This window comes from Ranitomeya imitator, chromosome 1 (assembly GCF_032444005.1).
Source record: "Ranitomeya imitator isolate aRanImi1 chromosome 1, aRanImi1.pri, whole genome shotgun sequence".
In the NCBI taxonomy this organism is placed as follows: Eukaryota; Metazoa; Chordata; class Amphibia; order Anura; family Dendrobatidae; genus Ranitomeya; species Ranitomeya imitator.
Window position 1 is genome coordinate 287382453 of NC_091282.1, and position 21943 is coordinate 287404395.

A 21943-nucleotide genomic window follows, 5' to 3' on the forward strand; every position below is an offset into this window, starting at 1 on the left:
GACTAGTGCAAAGTAAAGTACTGCAGTGTGCAAGCGCTGGGGCTCTACGACCTTTCCCGCTGCTTGTGCAATGCAGTACTTTGCTCTGCCCTGATCAGGGCAGAGAAGTAGGCCTGCGTAGGAGTTCGATGCCGGGGAGACTATGTGGATAATGTAGGGACGCGTCATCCACAGGAAGCAAGAAGGAGGACGGCATTGCAAGAAGAAGGGAGGCGCTGGACCAAGACCAGCAACACTCTTGGACAGGAAATGCCCGCGGAGGAGTATAATAAAAGCTCTTTTTCTTGTCTTGCAGATGGGTTGGGGGCCCATATACAGCACATTAGAATGCTGTATTTCGGGCCTGAAAGGTGATGGTGTTATCTCATACCGGTCAAACCTGGTGACAGGTTCGCTTTAAAAAATAAGGATATTATACACCTGGACCTCCCGTTAGGGATTCGCGCCCTGTGCCTCACGGTACAGGAGTACCTGTTGCCTTCATCTCTGGAGAATCTTGAAGATACAACTGATTCAGAAGATTCATATCATGAAAACTTTCACGCTAGTCCACAACATACCACAGCTTAAATTAAACTTTGTCAGGAACTTGGACCTTCTTATACGTTCTGCAGAACTTTTATGCTCTATTCTAAAGGAAAAGAACCTGCTAGCTCCAGTTACCTGTTTTTATTGGTGTAGAAGCAGAGAAAATGAATTCCTTCCATATATTTCTCAAGACGGTGCTCTAGTGTATTGCAGTGATGTTCCAGTGCACTTGAATGAAAGCTATGAGAATTTAGTCTTTATTCTCAAGAATCTTAACTACGAGGATCAAGGATGGTCAATATGTGATTATCTGAAAGCTCACTCTTTGCTCCTTGGGTAGCAAGGAGGATACACAAAGTACCCATGCTTTTTGTGCGAATGGGACAGCCATGATAGGACTCATTAATGGAGTAAAAAAAGTTGGCCAATGAGAACATCTTTGCAACCTGGAACATAGTTGCAGAAAGAGGAGTTGGCCCCACTAAAGTTCTCCAGCCACCGCTCCACATTAAGCTTGTATTGATGTAGAAGTTTGTGAAAGCTCTACCAAAAGAAGGAGGAGAGACATTTAAAGTACCTGTGTACCAAGTTTCATGGATTGCCAGAAGCAAAAATGAAGGTAGACATTTTTGTGGGTCCGGATATTTGGAAACTCTTTAAGGACGATGTGTTCGAAACAAAAATGAAAGCTGTTGAGAAATGGGCTTTGGATTCTTGCAAAGAAAGTGTGAAGAAATTTCAAGGTAGCAACAAAGATCCAAAATTTAAGTCCACTGTGGAGGACATTCTGAAACGTTTCAAAGCCTGTTGTCTGATGAATTTAACGTTACATTTTTTACGTTCCCATTTGAACTACTTTCCTGAAAACCTTGGTGCTATAGGTAAAGAGGAAGGAAAAAGATTTCCTCAGGATATGAATGAGATGGAACGATGATACCAAGGTAGATGGAACATGAACATCATGGGAGACTTCACGGACAAGATCCGCAGGCCTTCTATAAGAGAAAAGGTATAAGAAAAGTTGTGAATAGAAAATAAAAAGAAGCAAGAATTAATTTCCAATGAAGTTGCAGAATGAATGTTCAATAATTTTTTAACATATAATATTGTGTACATTTTTGACTTCAATAAAGATTTACTTCATCTTGCTTGTATGTAATTTCATTCACAATTTGTGCAAAATCCATACGTGTTGGTTAAAAATAGAAGTGTTTTTTCTTTTAATTCAGGGAATAAGAAAACAGTCATTGGATTTGAAACAAATTTTCATAAAACCAAGTTTTGCATACCTGTGAAATCAGATCAATTAATTTCATCGTGGAGGTTAAAGATGAATGGACCATTTGCAGAACTTCCTACAACAAAATCTGGAGAAATATGTAATGTGTGAACATACCCTAATGCTCCCTTTCCTGAAGTTCACATAATAGCCCCCTTTAGACCTATAGTCTGTGAAACAGCTGATCAACAGAACAGAGCAGCTTGAGGACATTTTTTTTCTCTATGAATCTTATTGACAGATAAGGAGCACTAGTTTTGTGGAACTTGTATTTGCAAGTATTTGCCACCAATATTTCTGTGCTACAATATTTTGACACAGATGTTGGGCAGCAAGCGACGCAGAGTCATGCCTTGAAGATGTCAAGACAGTTTGTCCCAGATAGAGAAAAGGCAAGAGGACATGAGAAAACGCCACTTTTGTTAATCACTGAACATCTCATGTTGTTGGCCGAACAAACATTGATCAGTACAGGATTCATTGCACTCTGCAGCAAGGAGATGCCTGTCATATCCCTATATAGCGGTATAATTGGAATTTGTTTTCTATTTTGACTTGTTGAGGCCGATTATTCCCTTTGGGCTTCCTGCCCATGACCAGGAATACTAGCATTTTGGAAGCAGCGTAATTTTGCTGCGTCCAAAACGCTGTGTACTACATTACAAGCACAGTGGATGGGAATCATAGAGATCCCTCACTCACTTGCGAAATTTCTGAGCCGCATGTGAATTTCTGTAGAGTAGACACTTATCTCCTCTGCGTATTTTCCAAAATAGAATGTCATTAGATGTGGTAAATCCACTTAGTTCCAAAAGACAAGTGCGTAATGTAGAACGCAGCGTTTTAGTAGCAGCTAAAATATGCTGTGTCCAAAACACTACACGCTACTATTCCTGATCGTGGGCACGCAGCCTTAGGATTTTCATGTGTTCTAATATAACTAAGACCGTTAAAAGGTGCTGTACACTAGACAGTCTTAAAATTAGATTTATCAACATCAAAGACCATTTTGATAAATGTGGGGCATTTTAAGATTGACTAGTCTAAGAATTGCTTAAAAATTTCATTGCCTTATCCGGAAAACATATGTTTTCCACATAGAGAAAAAAAATGGTTGAGAACACCCAATGACTGACATTCAACATGAGGCTGGTAAGCCTGCAGCCCTGCATGTCAGATCGCTGATCTGACACAGTGCTCTGCAAAGTGTCAGATCAGCGATCTGACCCTATAACATGATGCCGCCCCCCTGGGGCAATGTTATAAAGTACAAAAAAAAATTCACAGGTGTAAAAAGAAAAAAATCCTAAATAAAGAAAAAAAATATTGTTCCCATAAATATATTTCTTTATCTAAATAATTAAAAAAAAAAAAAAACAATAAAAGTACACATATTTAGTATCGCCACGTCCGTAACGACCCCACCTATAAAATTGTCCCGCTAGTTAACCCCTTCAGTGAACGCAGTAAAAAGAAAAAACGAGGCAAAAAAACGCTTTATTATCATACCGCCGAACAAAAAAAAGACGGTACAGACCAAAAGTTTGGACACACCTTCTCATTTAAAGATTTTTCTGTATTTTCATGACTATGAAAATTGTAAATTCACACTGAAGGCATCAAAACTATGAATCAACATGTGGAACTATATACTTTACAAAAAAGTGTGAAACAACTGAAAATATCTCTTATATTCTAGGTTCTTCAAAGTAGCCACATTTTGCTTTGATGACTGCTTTGCACACTCTTGGCATTCTCTTAATGAGCTTCAAGAGGTAGTCACCGGAAATGGTCTTCCAACAATCTTGAAGGAGTTCCCAGAGATGCTTAGCACTTGTTGGCCCTTTTGTCTTCACTCTGCAGTCCAGCTCACCCCCAAACCATCTCGATTGGGTTCATATCTGGTGACTGTGGAGGCCACGTCATCTGGCGTAGCACCCCATCACTCCCCTTCTTGGTCAAATAGCCCTTACACAGCCTGGCGGTGTGTTTGAGGCCATTGGTCCTGTTGAAAAATAAATGATGGTCCAACTAAACGCAAACCGGATGGAATAGCATGCCACTGCAAGATGCTGTGGCAGCCATGCTGGTTCAGTATGCCTTCAATTTTGAATAAATTCCCAACAGTGTCACCAGCAAAGCACCCCCACACCATCACACTGCCTCCTTCATGTTTCATGGTGGGAACCAGGAATGTAGAGATCTCAAATTTGGACTCATCAGACCAAAGCACAGATTTTCACTGGTCTAATGTCCATTCCTTGTGTTCTTTAGCCCAAACAAGTCTCTTCTGCTTGATGCCTGTCCTTAGCAGCTATTTTACCATGAAGGCCTCCTGCACAAAGTCTCCTCTTAACAGTTGTTGTAGAGATGGGTCTACTGCTAGAACTCTGTGTGGCATTGACCTGGTCTCTAATCTGAGCTGCTGTTAACCTGTGATTTCTGAGGCTGGTGACTCGGATAAACTTATCCCCAGAAGCAGAGGTGACTCTTGGTCTTCCTTTCCTGCGGCCGTCCTCATGTGAGCCAGTTTCTTTGTAGCGCTTGATGGTTTTTGCCACTGTACTTGGGGACACTTTCAAAGTTTTCCCAATTTTTCAGACTGATTGACCTTCTTTTCTTAAAGAAATGATGGCCACTCATTTTTCTTTACTTAGCTGCTTTTTTCTTGCCATAATAAAAATTCTAACAGTCTATTCAGTAGGACTATCAGCTGTGTATCCACCAGACTTCTGCACAACACAACTGATGGTCCCAACCCCATTTATAAAGGCTAGAAATCCCACCTATTAAACCTGACAGGGCACACCTGTGAAGTGAAAACCATTCCCAGTACACTACCTCTTGAAGCTCATCAAGAAAATGCAAAGAGTGTGCAAAGCAGTCATCAAAGCAAAAAGGTGGCTACTTTGAAGAACCTAGAATATAAGACATATTTTCAGTTGTTTCACACTTTTTTGTTAAGCATATAATTCCACATGTGTTAATTCATATTTTTGATGCCTTCAGTGTGAATATACAATTTTCACAGTCATGAAAATACAGAAAAATCTTTAAATGAGGAGTTTCCAAACTTTTGGTCTGTACTGTAAATAACCATGGTACCGCTGAAAACATCATCTTGTTCCGCAAAAAAACGAGCCGCCATACAGCATCACCAGCGAAAAAATAAAAAAGTTATAGTCCTCAGAATAAAGCGATGCAAAAATAATTATTTTTTCTATAAAATAGTTTTTATCGTATAAAAGTGCCAAAATATAAAAAATGATATAAATGAGGTATCGCTGTAAACGTACTGACCCGAAGAATAAGACGGCTTTATCAAGTTTACCAAACGTTGAATCGGTATAAACGCCCCCCCCCCCAAAAAAAAAGAATTTCATGAATAGCTGTTTTTTTGGTTATTTTGCCTCACAAAAATCGGAATAAAAAGCGATCAAAAAATGTCACGTGCCTGAAAATGTTACCAATAAAAACGTCAACTCGTCCCACAAAAAACAAGACCTCACATGACTCTGTGGACCAAAATATGGAAAAATTATAGCTCTCAAAATGTGGAGACGCAAAAACTATTTTTTGCAATAAAAAGCGTCTTTTAGTGTCTGGCAGCTGTCAATAATAAAAATCTGCTAAAAAAAAAATGCCTTAAAAGTAAAATCAAACCCCCCTTCATCACCCCCTTAGTTAGGGAAAAATAATAAAATTAAAAAAATGTATTTATTTCCATTTTCCCATTAGGGATAGGGCTAGGGTTTCAGTTAGAATTGGGGGGTGTACACTGTTTAGGCACATCAGGGGCTCTCCAAACGAGACATGGCGTCCGATCTCAATTCCAGCCAATTCTGCGTTAAAAAAGTAAAACAGTGCTCCTTCCCTTACGATCTCTCCCGTGCGCCCAAACAGGGGTTTACCCCAACATATGGGGTATCAGCGTACTCAGGACAAATTGGGCAACTCTTGGGGTCCAATTGCTCTTGTTACCCTTGGGAAAATAAAAATTTGGGGGGCTAAAAATACCATTTTTGGGGGGAAAAAATTATTTTTTATTTTCACGGCTCTACGTTATAAACTGTAGTGAAACACTTGGGGGTTCAAAGTTCTCTACTTTCCAAAATTGTGTCAGTTTTGGGGGGTTTCAATATTTAGGCACATCAGTAGCTCTCCAAACGCAACATGGCATCCCATCTCAATTCCTGTCAATTTTGCATTGAAAAGTCAAACTGCGCTCCTTCTCTTCCGAGCTCTGCCATGCGCTCAAACAGTGGTTTACCCCCACATATGGGGTATCAGCGTACTCAGGACAAATTGCACAACAACTTTTTGGGTCCAATTTCTTCTCTTACCCTTGGGAAAATAAAAAATTGGGGCAAAAAGATCATTTTTGTGAAAAAATATGATTTTTTATTTTTACGGCTCTGCATTATAAACTTCTGTGAAGCACTTGGTGGGTCAAAGTGCTCACCACACATCTAGATAAGTTCCTTAGGGGGTCTACTTTCCAAAATGGTGTCACTTGTGGGGGGGTTTCAATGTTTAGGCACATCAGGAGCTCTCCAAATGCAACATGGCGTCCCATCTCAATTCCAGTCAATTTTGCATTGAAAAGTCAAATGGCGCTCCTTCCTTTCCGAGCTCTGCCATGCGCCCAAACAGTGGTTTACCCCCACATATGGGGTATCGGCGTACTCAGGACAAATTGTACAACAACTTTTGGGATCCATTTTCTCCTGTTACCCTTGGTAAAATAAAACATTGGAGCTGAATTAAATTTTGTGTGAAAAAAAGTTAAATGTTCATTTTTATTTAAACATTCCAAAAATTCCTGTGAAATACCTGAAGGGTTAATAAACTTCTTGAATGTGGTTTTGAGCACCTTGAGGGGTGCAGTTTTTACAATGGTGTCACACTTGGTTATTTTCTATCATATCGACCCCTCAAAATGACTTCAAATGAGATGTGGTCCCTAAAAAACAATGGTGTTGTAAAAATTAGAAATCGCTGGTCAACTTTTAACCCTTTATAACTCCCTAACAAAAAAAAATTTTGGTTCCAAAACTGTGCTGATGTAAACTAGACATGTGGGAAATGTTAATTATTAAGTATTTTGTGTGACATAGCTCTGAGAGTTAAGGGCATAAAAATTCAAAGTTGGAAAATTGCAAAATTTTCTAAATTTTTGGCAAATTTCCGTTTTTTTCACAAATAAACGCAAGTCTTATCGAATAAATTTTACCACTATCATGAAGTACAATATGTCACGAGAAAACAATGTCAGAATCATCAGGATCTGTTGAAGGGTTCCAGAGTTATAACCTCTTAAAGGGACAGTGGTCAGAATTGTAAAAATTGGCCCGGTCATTAACGTGCAAACCACCCTTGGGACTTAAGGGATTAAAATGTTGCATATTAGTTTCATAGTGAACAAAAACAAAATTAGACAAGTTTTGTGCTGCAGGACATTTGATCAAAAAATTTGCCACATTTTAAAGAAGTCACAAATGATTTGGCTAAAACAACTGGATAAGAAAACCCAAGCTTGTATTGTTAACTATATAGCGTAAACTTGAAAAAATATACAACAAAAGGTTGCACTCTATCGTGCCAAAGCATGTCGAATATGAAATACATGAAATATGAATAGCAAAATGGCTTTTTGAACATTAGGAAAAATATTTGAGACGCTTTGCACAGAATTTGGCCAAATAGTGTGAGCCCATCAACCATCGTCAAGGTGGTCTCATTAATCTGATGGGTCCCTGACCAAATGTGAACACTTACCGAAGGCTAATGTCTGTATGCATCGGTGAATGTGGACACCTCTCTCACCACCTCGCCACCTCTCAGTAAAGCCTACATATATGGGTTAGCCGGAACCAAGTGTGATTAGATGTAATTTAATTTAACCACATGGTGAAGGGAGGAGTGCTCACAAATTCTGTGCAAAGTGTCTCAAATATTTTTTCTAATGTTCAAAAAGCCATTTTGCTATTCATATTTCATGTATTTCATATTCGACATGCTTTGGCACGATAGAGTGCAACCTTTTCTTGTATATTGTATATGGAGGTTGCTGCTCCTGGTATGCACCTATTCACACTAGTTTGGATGTGCCAGTCGTTTTTCTGTCATTTCTAGGCAAACTTGAAAAAAGGCGCAAACTAAATAATGAATAAAGCGCAAAACATAATTCACTATTAGAACCATTTTTTTTTTTTGCTGGAGAAAAGAATGAAGAATTGAGGTCAATTCGTTAAGACTGGTGTTTTGCATGTCAGTCTTGATGAAGTGTGTGTTGGAGTAAGATTAGGAGGATTGCACCCCACAGACTGGAGTAGATTCTTGTCACAGCCCACTTTTGTGACGCAAATTAGGAAGAATTTCTTGGGAAAGCTCAAACTACCAGTTGCACAAAAATATTTTGACATTTCAAGCAGTTTTACGACAGAGAGCTGGCAAAAACTGTGTGATGAATTGAGGCCATTATTTCTCTTCTGTATGATTAGATTTCCTTTAAAACGGGAACTCTGGGGGAAACTAAATGCTTAAAATGACTAAAAGCTTGACCAGAATAATGATACATATGACATAAAAAAAGAAAAAAAACTATTTATTTATAGGAGTAACTGAAAAATACAGGGTATTTTATAAATTTAAAAAAAAAAATTACAGGGAAACAGCAGAAATTAAAATACATTGTCATTGTAATTACAGATACTAAAAAAAACCGAGAAAAAAAACAAGCTTTCAGTTCTTTAATACAAGAAAAAAATAAATATCTTGCTTTTAACAGTTAAATTAGCTCATGCAAATTCTTATTTACAAATACACACAATTTATAGGAAACCCTTGCTGTAGGGCACCCCAATATACGATACTGCTGCAAAAGTTCGCGTCTCACAACCATGTTTGCTTTTTCTCCTTAGGACCCATAAAAACAGGGTAACAATTACTCCCCCTTCAATGGGAAGCTTGATCCACCTACAACTGCAGTCCACTGGGCATGGTGGGCTAAATCCATCTGGCAAAGTTTGTGTGACATGGATAAATGTAACATATGTGAAATCGACCGTACATACTTATTTCCATGGAAAACGCTTATATATTACTTCTTAAAGGGAGTCTACAGCCCAAACTGACTGCAAAAACTAATCACATAGCCTTGTATCAGATACATATAACATTACAACTTTATGATATGTTCACATTAAGTATTTTCAGTAGGTTTTGGAGCAGGTCCGCTCCAAAAACTGCCTGGAAAAGTGCAATCAAAACGCTCCAAAGAATGATCATATTCATTTCTCGCTATTCGCATGTTCAGGCTTTTGAGCATTTTTAACCTCTTCAGGTTTTCATACATGGCAAACGGTTGCAAGAAGTGATCCGACCATTCTTCAGGCGTCTTCTGCTTGGAAAAACCTAATACTTTGGATTTATTTTATTTTTTCTTGTTTTTTTTGTAGACTGAAAAGGCACCTGGAAGATACCTGGGCATTTTGTCATTGCTTTCTGCTAGCGGTTTCTTCATTGTTGATGAAGTAAAAAAACAACGTACAACAGACATTGGAAAATGCTTTAAAAAATGTCAAAGTTAAAAAAAAAAAAAAAAAAAGGGGTGGGGGAAGGGTTTCCTGTGCAAACAATTCAGGTTTATAAAACGCAAGACAAAAAGAATTTCACTAAATATATTCAGCTTGATGCTTTTGACAGCTAGATAAAGATGCCATGTGCACAGATGCTTCGTGTGTTACTTGCTGCTTCCGTTTTGAAGAAACTGACGTTTAGTCAACTATGCTAATTAGGATGCCTGATGCCCCCTTGGCCAGGCAAAACCTCAAAGAGCACTGTCCTGTCCCCTAATTATGCATGTCCCGCCCCCTCGCTGGTGATTGACAGCACTGGCTTGTCTGATGTCTCTCTGCAGACAATGTTCACTTCAGATAAGTGAGGGCGGTCAGTCACTGGTGAGGGGGCCAGGGACATGAAAAATTTGCGGCCAGATTGATGCACCGATAGTGTATGCAAAATGGAGGCATTGGAACAGTAAAACTGCCATTTTTTATAGGGGCTATATCCCCTCCAATGCTACGTGCTTAGTTTACACTGTCCGTTTGGGCTGATAAGAGTCCCTGATGGATGATGGTCTTATAGAAACATGCATTTCACCTTTGTAGTAAAATTGTACAGTAATCAGACAATTCTTGGGTTTTATTGCATGTAAATTGACAGACGTAAAGATATTATTTAATATGGATCAATTAATTTAAGAAGGCTAGCCACCATGACAAAAATATCAAAATGATGTTTAGCCAAAGCTACAAAGGAACGTTCGACACCTGGGACTAATTCACATGGACACTTGTCCACATTCACAATACAGACAAAGGTGCTACAGCCCAAAAAAGCAGCAAGATAATCCTGCCAGGTTCCTTTCCAGCATACATGTGCTCTTCTTGTATACTTTATATTATCAGTTGCAGAAGTGTAAAAGATTCTGGTATACAAGGACATCACAATTAATGCCGACAATCTGCAGGGTGGCCAAGAATACATTTCTATCATTTTGCACAAAAACATTTCAATTGGAATATTTTTATTATTTTTTAATTATTATTTTTTAATTGCTCCGGTATCTATTATAGTTCCCTCCTGTGTTTTTTGCCACCAGCATGAAACACAATAGGTGGTCATTGTGGGGGGAATCCAAAAAGCCATACTAAGCAAAATCCGTACACAAGTAGTTTGTAGCTCGTAAATGTTTTATGTGATCTAAAAGCAGACTACACCTCACGAGCTTCCCATATGGAAAACTCATACATTTGGGGAACACAATTCGCACGGAAATCAGGAGCTGAAATCCATTAGAAATATGAAATAATCAGGGTTTTTTTTACTGTCAATTATTGAGGATAGGGCTTCATGGTGAATATAGCTGTGATCAACGTTGGCTCGGTGCCACCGATACATTAGAGCACTATAGAAATAAATAGGGTCACATTGCCACACCGACACTACCGCAACAAGCAATTTGCTAAAGATCAGGCTCTGTTGAATTTTTTTTGCGGTAGTGTAGGTGTGAGCCCATTCACTTGTATAGTGCAGCAATGTAGCACCTAGGGAAAATCAGTCACGTGATGGCTGTCGTGGTCACAGTGTAGCCATAGCCTAGAGGTGTCAAACAAAACTAGTGGACGTAGCTGTGCCAAGTACAAGATGCCTTTGTATTGCATATCAGGGGCTAGAAGCATCCGGTTTCCTAGTGGCTTGGAATGATCAGAGACTTCATAAAGGCAGGATGTGACTTTTTTGCATGTATATAGTAAGCTATTTTCTGCCACTTTGCTGGCATTTCAGAAGTTAATTTTGTAGACCAAAAGAAGCCAACATCTGCAATAAGTTCTGTTACGAGGCACTGCACCATTTCTTCCATACATCGCATTTATCGCTTCTTTGCTGCATTAAAGCCCCCTTTGGGAGGTTGGGAGTCAGTTTGTATTTTCTATGCAGCCCCTACATGGGTCAATGGACTATATATATGGTGATACAGGTGAAATCCCCCAATGCACATGAAGTTCAATCAGAATATCTCTTCTTTATACAGTATGCTGGAAACATCTCTGAAGGGGGCTTAGCCACCTTTTGGGACATTTTATTTACCTAAATGAATATATTTTGGTCTAAAAATCATTTTCCAATTGAGTTTAAAAACAAATTTTGCACAGTTTTGCTTTTACAGACCGTTTCCCTGCACATTGAACTTTCACACTTTCTCCGATTAGTGCCGCTTTCTGCTGGCGGAGGACCATGTGACCAGTCCATCAGTCTCCTCCAATAGAAAAGCAGCTTTCCCATTCGGGCCGTTTTACAATTCGGCTGATGGACAGGTCTGGTCACTGCTCTTCCACCACCAGCGATTGCACGGACAGAAGTGTGTTGGCAACGGTGAAAAATGTGTACTGAAACCTAATTGCAAAGATAAGTTATCCCAATATACATGTATTTAGGTTAAAAAAAAAATTGCTCCAAAACATATTCAATCCCTTTTAATCAGCAAAGTGCACCATCAAAAGAGGTTTAGGAAAAGCCTAAATTAATACCATTAGTGTCGGAAAAAAGAGGAAAAATACCCGTAACAAATTTTTAGAAAGTGAATCTGGTAACATTGTAATTCAATGGCAGATAAAATATTGCAGCTATTGATCGCTCTTGTGTTAAACCTTACCAAAGGGGCAATATATTGTAAGGGTTTAGATCGCTCCTGACTTGTGGCACAAGCTCGAAATCTCCATATCTCAGATCTTCTCAAGCCATATACATTTTACCGAACTATATATATATATATATATATATATATATATATATATATATATATATATATATATATACATATATACACACACACACATATATATATATATATATATATATATATATATATATATATATATATATATATATATATATATATTTATTTTTTATGTCATTTTAAAAATGGAAAAAAAACAATTACAGAGCTACAATACAAAGTTACTTCATTTACCTTTAGAGGGCACTTGGGAAACCTTTCCAGACATGGAAAAATACATGGTAATAATTTTCAGACATATTGTGGCTCCTGATAAAAATAGAGGTTGAGAAACCCTGATATAATAGATCAGTTCACACAAAGCAGCACAGATGCACCAACCACAAGATAGATATAAGTCCAACAAATAGTGTTTGCTTCTTTTCACCGCTACTGAGCTCTGTGACACGTATACAATCACTGTACTCTTTGATACATTCCTAGTAACAATGAAGGGATATATTGCACATTTCCAGAAAATAATTGTCTTCTGCATTTAAAAGGGTTGGTCCAGAAAACAGTTGCTTATGTCAATTATACAGGTTAGAAAGGTTTAAAGAAGAACACCTAGCTATGTTTTTACCCTATTAATATACTAGTCATCATATTATATAGCACTGTGTAGTTACTATTCCTAATTTTGCTTTTCTACCCCGTAATTCTTCTCTTTTCTCTGCTCTATGTAGAAACAGGAAGTCTCTTGTCCCTGCATGACTCCAACTCCTGACCCAGCTGCTCCCCCCACTGCCAGGGACTTTTGCAGTGGCCTACGACTTGTGCAGGGAAAATTGACCTCCTGTTTATACATGGAGCCTAGAAGGATTCAGCTATTCAGTTTTTAATCAAGTAAGAATAATTACCCAGATAGAAAGGCAAAATGAATGCCGCAATTGTAAGTACACCGTGCTATATAATATGATGATGGGAGTGCTTCTTTAATCAGTCTGTATCCTGATATTGTACCACCACCGATCTAAAGAACAACTCAGATCCCAGCTTCGATGATGAGCTTGCTGCTGCTGGAATGACCAGGAGGTAGGGAAACCGAAATAGATGCTATCGCATATAGGTTTCCACTGAATCATCCATCATCAGAAAATAGGACCAAGATCGACTTCTAATGATCTGCGAAGGTTCTAGCACAAGGACACAAAGATCTGACTTGTTCTAATTAACAAGACCTAAAAGAGGCTTCTGAAAAAAACAAAAACCCATTCAACGTGAAATATGGGCGATCTGACACTAAACTAAGTTCAATTAATTTCAATGCAGATATAAAAAAATATGCTTGAAAAAAAAAGGAAAAATCGGATAATATAACTATCAAAATAATAACATGATGTCACTAAATGGGAACACATTGAAGCAGGCCAAAATGTGTACAAAGCTAGGGGCATTTTGGAAAGTCACTAAGAGGTATGCAAGGTTTCTAAGCAATGGGGGGAGCCTAGAAAGCGACTGGCTATGCAGGTGCTAGCAGCAGAAAGAGGTAGTAATGCTAAAGTACATATTTACAGGCCCCACAAGGGGCTCATGCTTAGGTCTACACCCAGCGCTCTAGAAATACATGCCAACGTGTGCCAAGAAAGAGTGCTAAAGCTCTTCAACGTCCAGATCACAACGGGAACCGTTAAATAAGACAAAGAAAAACATGAAATACCTATTAAAAAAATGTTCTAAACAAGAGGAGAATCCTACCAGAATCAACAGAGACTAACTGTAATAATGCTAAAATATCATAAATGGCAGGCTGTTAAAATTCAGTCCCCGAGAGGTGATCTATGAACTGAGGTTTACAAATCATCTTCGAAAAAGTCAACTATCTACTACGTGCCCAATAAAGATATAGCAAGTCCCTGGCAATGGAAGTTTTGGGAAAAAATAGAAGTGGGAAATTAATTTCCATAGGTAATAGAATAGAAATAATAGAAATTAGAGTAATTGCCATATGTAATGTCCCCAACACAAGCTCGCACAAACTGACCCCAACTTAATATTTCACAAGTAAACCTGATCAAAATGCTACATAAAAGTCAAATATGCAAATATTTAGATAGAACAGCATCTGCAAGTGTCCAAACTATACCTAGATACAGAAACTTGACAGAATTCGGGATTAGCAAGCATTTAGAAAATGGGAGTGAGCCAGATGTCGTTTGCCTCCATGTCTTCTATCTGTGTGTTCTGAACATTCACACATTTCAGCCGTCACACCATCATGAGCAAATAGAACAAAAGATATTTCCTTCAATAAAAAAAATAAATATAGAAAAATGGTTGTTCAAAGGGACGTGTAAAGCATACACTGGTCTTCCAACAACAAAAAGAAGAACACAGAAAAATAAAAACAGTGCATGGCTTTTTAGGCTGTACAGGGTACATATAAACCTGGCCTTTTCCCATAAAGATTTAACAAACACCTCCTGCTTCTGTGCCATGGTTTATGACATTTTTAATTTATAGAAATAGATTATTTTTAATTTATTTTTTTACTTCTGTATATTTTGTTTTTTTTATAACCGCTACTGACAAAAACTGGATGTTACCATCCGTGATAGGCATTTATTCATTATCACATTTTATTCCTTTGCAAGGGCAATGCTCTGTGTATTGGGGTAGTCTAGGCCTGATTAATGACATTGGCAGAGAGAAGAGCTGTATGCTACAAGGACTAGCAGCCACATTGCTGAGCCGCTGTTCCAGAGGGGACGGTTAACGAAAGAACACATCTACATGTATAATAACACTGATGCACCACGTCAACAGAGCGACAAAAGGAATCACTCCGTAACATGTTGCCTAAAATTGATATATAAAAGCAATGTAAAATTTTACTCAAGGATAAAAATATGATGCAGATCATTTCTGCTGTCTTTTGTTTTTCTTCACAAAATACTTTCAGATATTGGCAGAACTTAACTTGGGTGAATTGGAGAGACTGGTAGTTTGTCTCAAAAAGCTAAAACAGATTTCTTAATATCCTGCAACAACTCCTTCACATTCAGTCATCTGCTGCTCTTTTACAGAGGTTTTCCACCTAATAATGTTCAAAAATCTGGTTAGTACTACAGTAGTAGATAGGTTTCCTTTAGACCATGCTGGTCATCAGGATTTTATACCTCAAACTAATTACATGTGAATGTACAGGCGCTTTCATGCTGGTTAAATTGACACATTGATTGTAAAAATCCGTTTAGTCGTTTCTGAGAAATCCAGTGTTAAAATCATATGCAAATGAGCTGCAAGTGCCTTGGGGTGGGATCTTGCACGTGCAGCACTCCATCCCTACTCGCTGCCCGCGGTCTGCCTCTCATGTCTGACAGGTCACTCTTGTTTCACCCAATGAGGACATTTCTTCGCAGCTGCTTATTCCCACACTGATTGATTCCTCAGATGGGTTTGACACATACGAGGATTGACACATTGAGTCTACAGAGGTCCTAAGAATATTATTGCACCAGCACCGCCCCTGGCATTGACAGTGCTGGTGCGAGATCTCAGTCAGGGAAGGTAGGTCACAGAGATGAGAGTGACCTGTCAGTCAGACACAGTAGGCAGGTGGTGGGCGGAGCATAGGGAGGAAGGGCAGAAAAAAATTAAAGTGCAATGACAAACTTCAATGTGCTTACAGCTCATTTTAATATAATTTGTACTATAGATCTCTCAGAAACAGCAAAACTAAATTGAACAATCAAGGTATGGATTTAATCACATGAAAGAGTCGGTACATACAAGCCATTAGACGGAGGTATAAAATACTCATGAAAAGTTCCTTTAAGGGACTGTTCACATCACGTTTTTTGGCTTACGTTTAGTCAAGAACGTTCCTAACATTCAAGCTAAACATGTCTATAGGACATACCGTAATTGTCAGGAGAATGGAGTGTTGTTTTTGGCCTCTCCGTTGCCAATTTCAGTAACTAAAAAAAAGAATAATAGAAAAAAGTATAGAATAATGTAGGATCCAGATAAACATACTGTATATATATATATATATATATATATATATATATATATATATATATATATATATATATATATATATATACAAAAACAAACCACAAATAAAAGGAGCCCATAGGTGATAAATGCCACATATATCATGGGTCATCACTCATCAGATACATTTTATAGACTAAAATTAGACATTGATTCAATGTATATGCAATGAGGATGGAAGTAAAGAGATGACAATAGCGGCTAGAAGTGATGGATAGCACTGTCTGGTATCAGTCACAGCCTCCAGTAAAGTATAGGTCATAAATGTTATATATACAAAAAAACATGATGTTTAGAGGGAAAGGATGTGTTTCTATAAACCAAGCTCAAAGTTCGTTAATAGCAGTCGCACCATAATATTTGGCATCTCAGACTGCAGTACTAATCAGATTTTAATGTAGCGGATTCTGAAGTCACTAGGATTTGTACTCGGAGAGGAATCATTCCTTCATATCCCTAATCTGTAGTGAACGACTGCCTTTTTAAATAGTCTGATACACAAAATCACCAATGCCACTTTTCTGGGTGGATGATGGACTGTAAACAATGATGGGAAATTTCGGGAGGTGGGGGGATCAAACGCTTTTTTCAAACTGTAACAGCAATAAGAAATGTATGTATTTGACATCAAACACATACCAAACGTACAACCGTTTATCATCAAATTTACTATGTGAAGAAATGGGCACTCTGTAGGACATCTGGGGGCTTCATTTTTATTTTCTGCTTCATATCTATTAATCCGGGAGATTTATTTTCTTAAAATGGTTTGATTCTTTAATTCTGGCCGAATTCTTTCAAACCCAGCAACTCAAATATTTATAAAAAAAAAAAGAGAAAGGAAAATATAAAATGTTGTCCCACTGCTCTCACACCACAAGTTTTAAAACGTTTCTTCTTCTTTTTTATGGACAAAGACACGTACAATGGCTTTTTTTTTTATCACGTAACCAATGTCCTCCCAGTAATAGTTATAGTCCTTGTTGTTAGAGGTCCTTCATCAGTCACGACTTAAAGCTTCCTTGACCGCATTCCCTTCCGCATGGTCCAAAAAAATATGCCTTGTACTTTATGGGTTCATTATCTGCACTCATAGGCAGGGACTTCTACACGGATATTTCATATGTAGTGCCTCCAACTCCAGAAACCTTCTTTACACTAGAATGCCGAGAAGGACTCACTGCGCTTGCGCTTTGTGAACTAGACGTGGACCCCAGGCGACACTCCGGCCTTGGTAACCCCTTTGGCTGTCCGTTTATCTTACCATGAGGTGTCTTCATATCCTCCCTGAAAAGAAGGCAAAAGGTTATTAGAGGCATAATTCATAACTCCATTAAGCAATAATCTGCTAAATTTACACACCAAAGGTTATTATAATTGGCAAAATTAATCCAACTAAGCAATTCTACAAGAATGAATACCCTTGGGAAAAAAGGAAACCACTGTATACTAGCTACATGGTCTTTACAAAAAAAAAAGCTGTGAACTGGAGCTTCTAATGTAAGGTCTCTGCCCCCCAGTCCGATACTCACCCTCTCGGTGTCTTCACCTTTTTCCAGAGCCACTCCGGTCCCCTGGCTCCAGCTTCTGATTGGCTGGAAGTCAGAAGTTACATCACAAGTTCTCAATGCAAGTCTATGATAGCCAGAATTAAGCCAGAACAAGACGCTGTGATGCAGTGACCCCTGTTGCAGCTAGGGGGCGCTTTGTGCTCTCCTCGTGAAACAGTGACGGCAGAGTTGTAAATGGCCGATATGTGTCGCAGAGAGAGTCTGTGCTGTAAGCCTGAAGTAATGTTGTTTTTCTGGGACCTGTAGTCCCACAAGTGCTTGTATAATTGCGAAGGGAGGCTTACAGGGCTAGTTATGAGAGAGCTGGGTAAGTCGAATTAGCCACACACACACCACCCATCTATGGGAGTGGTTACAAGTACATAATGTGACCATGGTGTGGTCACATGGTCTGCAGTGGGCTCTGCAATGGAGTCTGTAGTGGTTCCTGTGTATGGACCTCAGTGGTCTCTGTAATGGAGACTGTGTAGATCCTAGACAGCTTGTGTGTTGGTAGGTCCTGAGTGTGGACTGGATTCCTGAATAGCGCACTGAGAGGCTGTGGATCTGAAGACCTGTGTGTTGGGAGATCCTGGGAGTAGGATCGGATCTGTGTTAAGCGCACTGAGAGACTTGTGTGTTGGACGGTCACAGGTGGGGACGGACGTCCTGAATAGCGCACTGAGTGGCCTGTGTTAGAAGTCCTGGGAGTAGGCTTCCTGAATAGCACATCCTGTGTTGGAAGTCCTGGGAGTAGGATTCCTGAAGAGCACATGAGAAGGAGTGGAGGCAGAGTCTGCACTGGGGGAGCTACAGCCCGTCTGAGGATCTGGACCGTCAGGTGGCCTAGTGAGCAAGGCATTGTCCAAGATGGTGATCCCAGGTCAGCAGCTACCCTGCGAGAGAGAGGACTGACGGGAGGTAAGCGTGGGGAGCAGGAGCTCCAGAAAGGTAACACCCGGGAAGGGGGGTCTATGATAACGGTAGAGAAGTATCTGCCAGTGGAACAGACTGTTGGTGCTTGTTGTGTTCCGTGGACATTGATGAACTGTTCAGAGTACAGTCACCCATGGTAACTGGACAAAATGAGAAGTACGGCATGTATAGTGAACTGTGAGTTGAAACCATATAAAATGTATATAATGAACTTTGCATGACCTGGTTTATGCTGCATAAAATAAACTGGATGGACTGTTTTGTGAGAAAAACGTGCCCGTGTGACTGAATCCCGCTGCTAAGCTATTGTCCCCGAACACATGCGCAACGTCACAGCGCTCATAGACTTGTATTGAGTTGTGACCTCCGGCACCCTCTAGGAAACACTGGAGCGATCCAGCAGGTCACAAATGGCGGAAGACTGCCACGAGAGGTGGCCGATAGAACGGGAAGACAGCAGCAGGTAAGTATGAGGGTAGAAGCAGAGACCTTAAATTAGGTGATAAAATTAAAAAAAAATGTGCTTCAATAAAATGCATTTGTAATTATGGATTACTGGATGGTGGCCCGATTCGAACGCATCGGGTATTCTAGAATATGCATATCAACGTAGTATATTGCCCAGCCACGTAGTATATTGCCCAGCCACGTAGTATATTGCCCAGCCACGTAGTATATTGCCCAGCCACGTAGTATATTGCCCAGCCACGTAGTATATTACCCAGCCACGTAGTATATTGCCCAGTCACGTAGTATATTGCCCAGTCACGTAGTATATTGCCCAGTCACGTAGTATATTGCCCAGTCACGTAGTATATTGCCCAGTGACGTAGTATATTGCCCAGTGACGTAGTATATTGCCCAGTGATGTAGTATATTGCCCAGTGATGTAGTATACAGCATAGTGCCACGTAGTATATTGCCCAGTTACGTAGTATGTTGTACAGCGACGTAGTTTACAGCACAGAGCCACGTAGTATATTGCCCAGTCACGTAGTATATTTTGCCCAGTGACGTAGTATACAGCACAGATCCACGTAGTATATTGCACAGCGAAGTAGTATACAGCACAGAGCCACGTAGTATATTGCCCACTTACGTAGTATACAGCACAGAGCCACGTAGTATATTGGCCAGTCACGCAGTATATTGCCCAGCCAGGTTTGTCACAGTTTAAAAAATAAAAAATAAACATATACTAACCTTTCCGAGGGCCCCTTGTAGTCCACGGCAGCTTACGGTCCCAGGGTTGGTATGAGCGCTGGACCTGTGATGACGTCGCGGTCACATGACCGTGACGTCATGGCAGGTCTTTCTAGCGCAGGCGCGCAGGGGGCCTGTGATGACGTCGCGGTCACATGACCGTGACGTCATGGCAGGTCCTTCTCCCATACCATCTTTGCCACCGGAACCTGCAACAGAAGATGGCGGATGGCACGAGCGACTACGGAGGGCGAGTATAGCAATTTTTTTATATTATTATTATTAACATTACATTTTTTACTATTGATGCCGCATAGGCAGCGTCAATAGTAAAAAGTTGGGGACACACAGGGTTAATAGCGGCAGTAACGGAGTGCGTTACCCGCGGCATAACGTGGTCCGTTACCGCCGGCATTAACCCTGTGTTAGCGGTGACCGGAGGGGAGTATGCGGGCGACAGGGACTGACTGCGGGGAGTAAGGAGCGGCCATTTTCTTTCGGACTGTGCCCGTAGCTGATTGGTAGCGGCAGCCATGACAGGCAGCTGGCGAGACCAATCAGTGAATGAATAACCGTGACAGACAGACAGAAGGACAGAAAGAAGTGACCCTTAGACAATTATATAGTAGATTTTTACATTACTTAAAAGGGTTATCTTGGACTATTTTTTGTCACATCGACAGAGCATCGGCTTCTCATCTGCACTGCTCTGTTGAAGCTCATTGACAGACGGCTTCGAACTCCAGAAAGCTGGCTGTCAACCAACATGATGTTGGCAGTCACACCCGTCAACAAAGTAGAGCAGAAGGAGAAGAGCTGCTCTGCTGATGGGGAGCAGCTGAACCACAGGCATGTAGTTGCCTCTGTTCAGCAATTACCAACCTGTTTGTTGTTGTTTTGTTCTCTGTGTCTACAAACTCAGTCATAGACAACCTCTTTAAATATGCAGTTATATGTAGCTCTTCGGGATGCAGTATTTTTTTTACCATTTTATTTTTACATCATATGGTGCACTTTTTTGTGGGATGAGTTATTTTTTTTCAAAGGCAGATGATATATTTTACTACTTTTGAAAAATGAAAATCAATTAATGCACAAATAAACGTGGGATTTTAAGATTAGCAAAACGACTAAATATTTAGTAACAATGTTACTTTTTGAGTTTTTTTGTGGCGAGAGTTGCAGGGAAATCAGATCATAGCTTATCACAGCTTACCTTCCTATGAAGATCACCTACATTTAATGGCATCCCTTTGACTATTTTTGACAAACACTTGCAAGCCTTCTGATGAACTAGATAAATAAATGGGGAAACGCATCAAGGCAACTCCAGAAAAACGATAAGTGATTTTTCCTTTCAATATAATTACAAGACTTATTAACCCCTTCATGACCCAGCCTATTTTGACCTTAAAGACCTTGCCGTTTTTTGCAATTCTGACCAGTGTCCCTTTATGAGGTAATAACTCAGGAACGCTTCAACGGATCCTAGCGGTTCTCAGATTGTTTTTTCGTGACATATTGGGCTTCATGTTAGTGGTAAATTTAGGTCAATAAATTCTGCGTTTATTTGTGATAAAAACGGAAATTTGGCGAAAATTTTGAAAATTTCGCAATTTTCACATTTTGAATTTTTATTCTGTTAAACCAGAGAGATATGTGACACAAAATAGTTAATAAATTACATTTCCCACATGTTTACTTTACATCAGCACAATTTTGGAAACAAAATTTTTTTTTGTTAGGAAGTTATAAGGGTTAAAATTTGACCAGCGATTTGTCATTTTTACAACGAAATTTACAAAACCATTTTTTTTAGGGACCACCTCACATTTGAAGTCAGTTTGAGGGGTCTATATGGCTGAAAATACCCAAAAGTGACACCATTCTAAAAACTGCACCCCTCAAGGTACTCAAAACCACATTCAAGAAGTTTATTAACCCTTCAGGTGCTTCACAGCAGCAGAAGCAACATGGAAGGAAAAAATGAACATTTAACTTTTTAGTCACAAAAATTATCTTTTAGCAACAATTTTTTTATTTTCCCAATGGTAAAAGGAGAAACTGAACCACGAAAGTTGTTGTCCAATTTGTCCTGAGTACGCT

At 39.5% G+C, this 21943-nt stretch overlaps 1 protein-coding gene across 3 annotated transcripts in view; it reads right to left on the reverse strand.

Annotated features, from left to right (window-relative positions):
• Positions 1-1095: 1095 nt before the first annotated feature.
• ZDHHC8 (zinc finger DHHC-type palmitoyltransferase 8) overlaps positions 1096-21943 on the reverse strand; it is a 119964-nt gene continuing 99116 nt past the window's right edge. Inside the window, exons 11-13 of one of the 3 annotated variants that reach the window (XM_069756106.1) lie at positions 17330-17435; positions 16012-16069; positions 1096-1523 (exon numbers count right to left, since the gene is read on the reverse strand). In XM_069756106.1, the coding sequence (XP_069612207.1) occupies positions 1435-1523; positions 16012-16069; positions 17330-17435 (253 nt within the window). In that variant the 3' untranslated portion in view covers positions 1096-1434. Of the gene's footprint in view, positions 1524-12235; positions 12420-16011; positions 16070-16844; positions 17436-21943 lie in introns of those variants that run through there. The other 2 variants (XM_069756107.1, XM_069756108.1) reach the window with 2 other exon arrangements.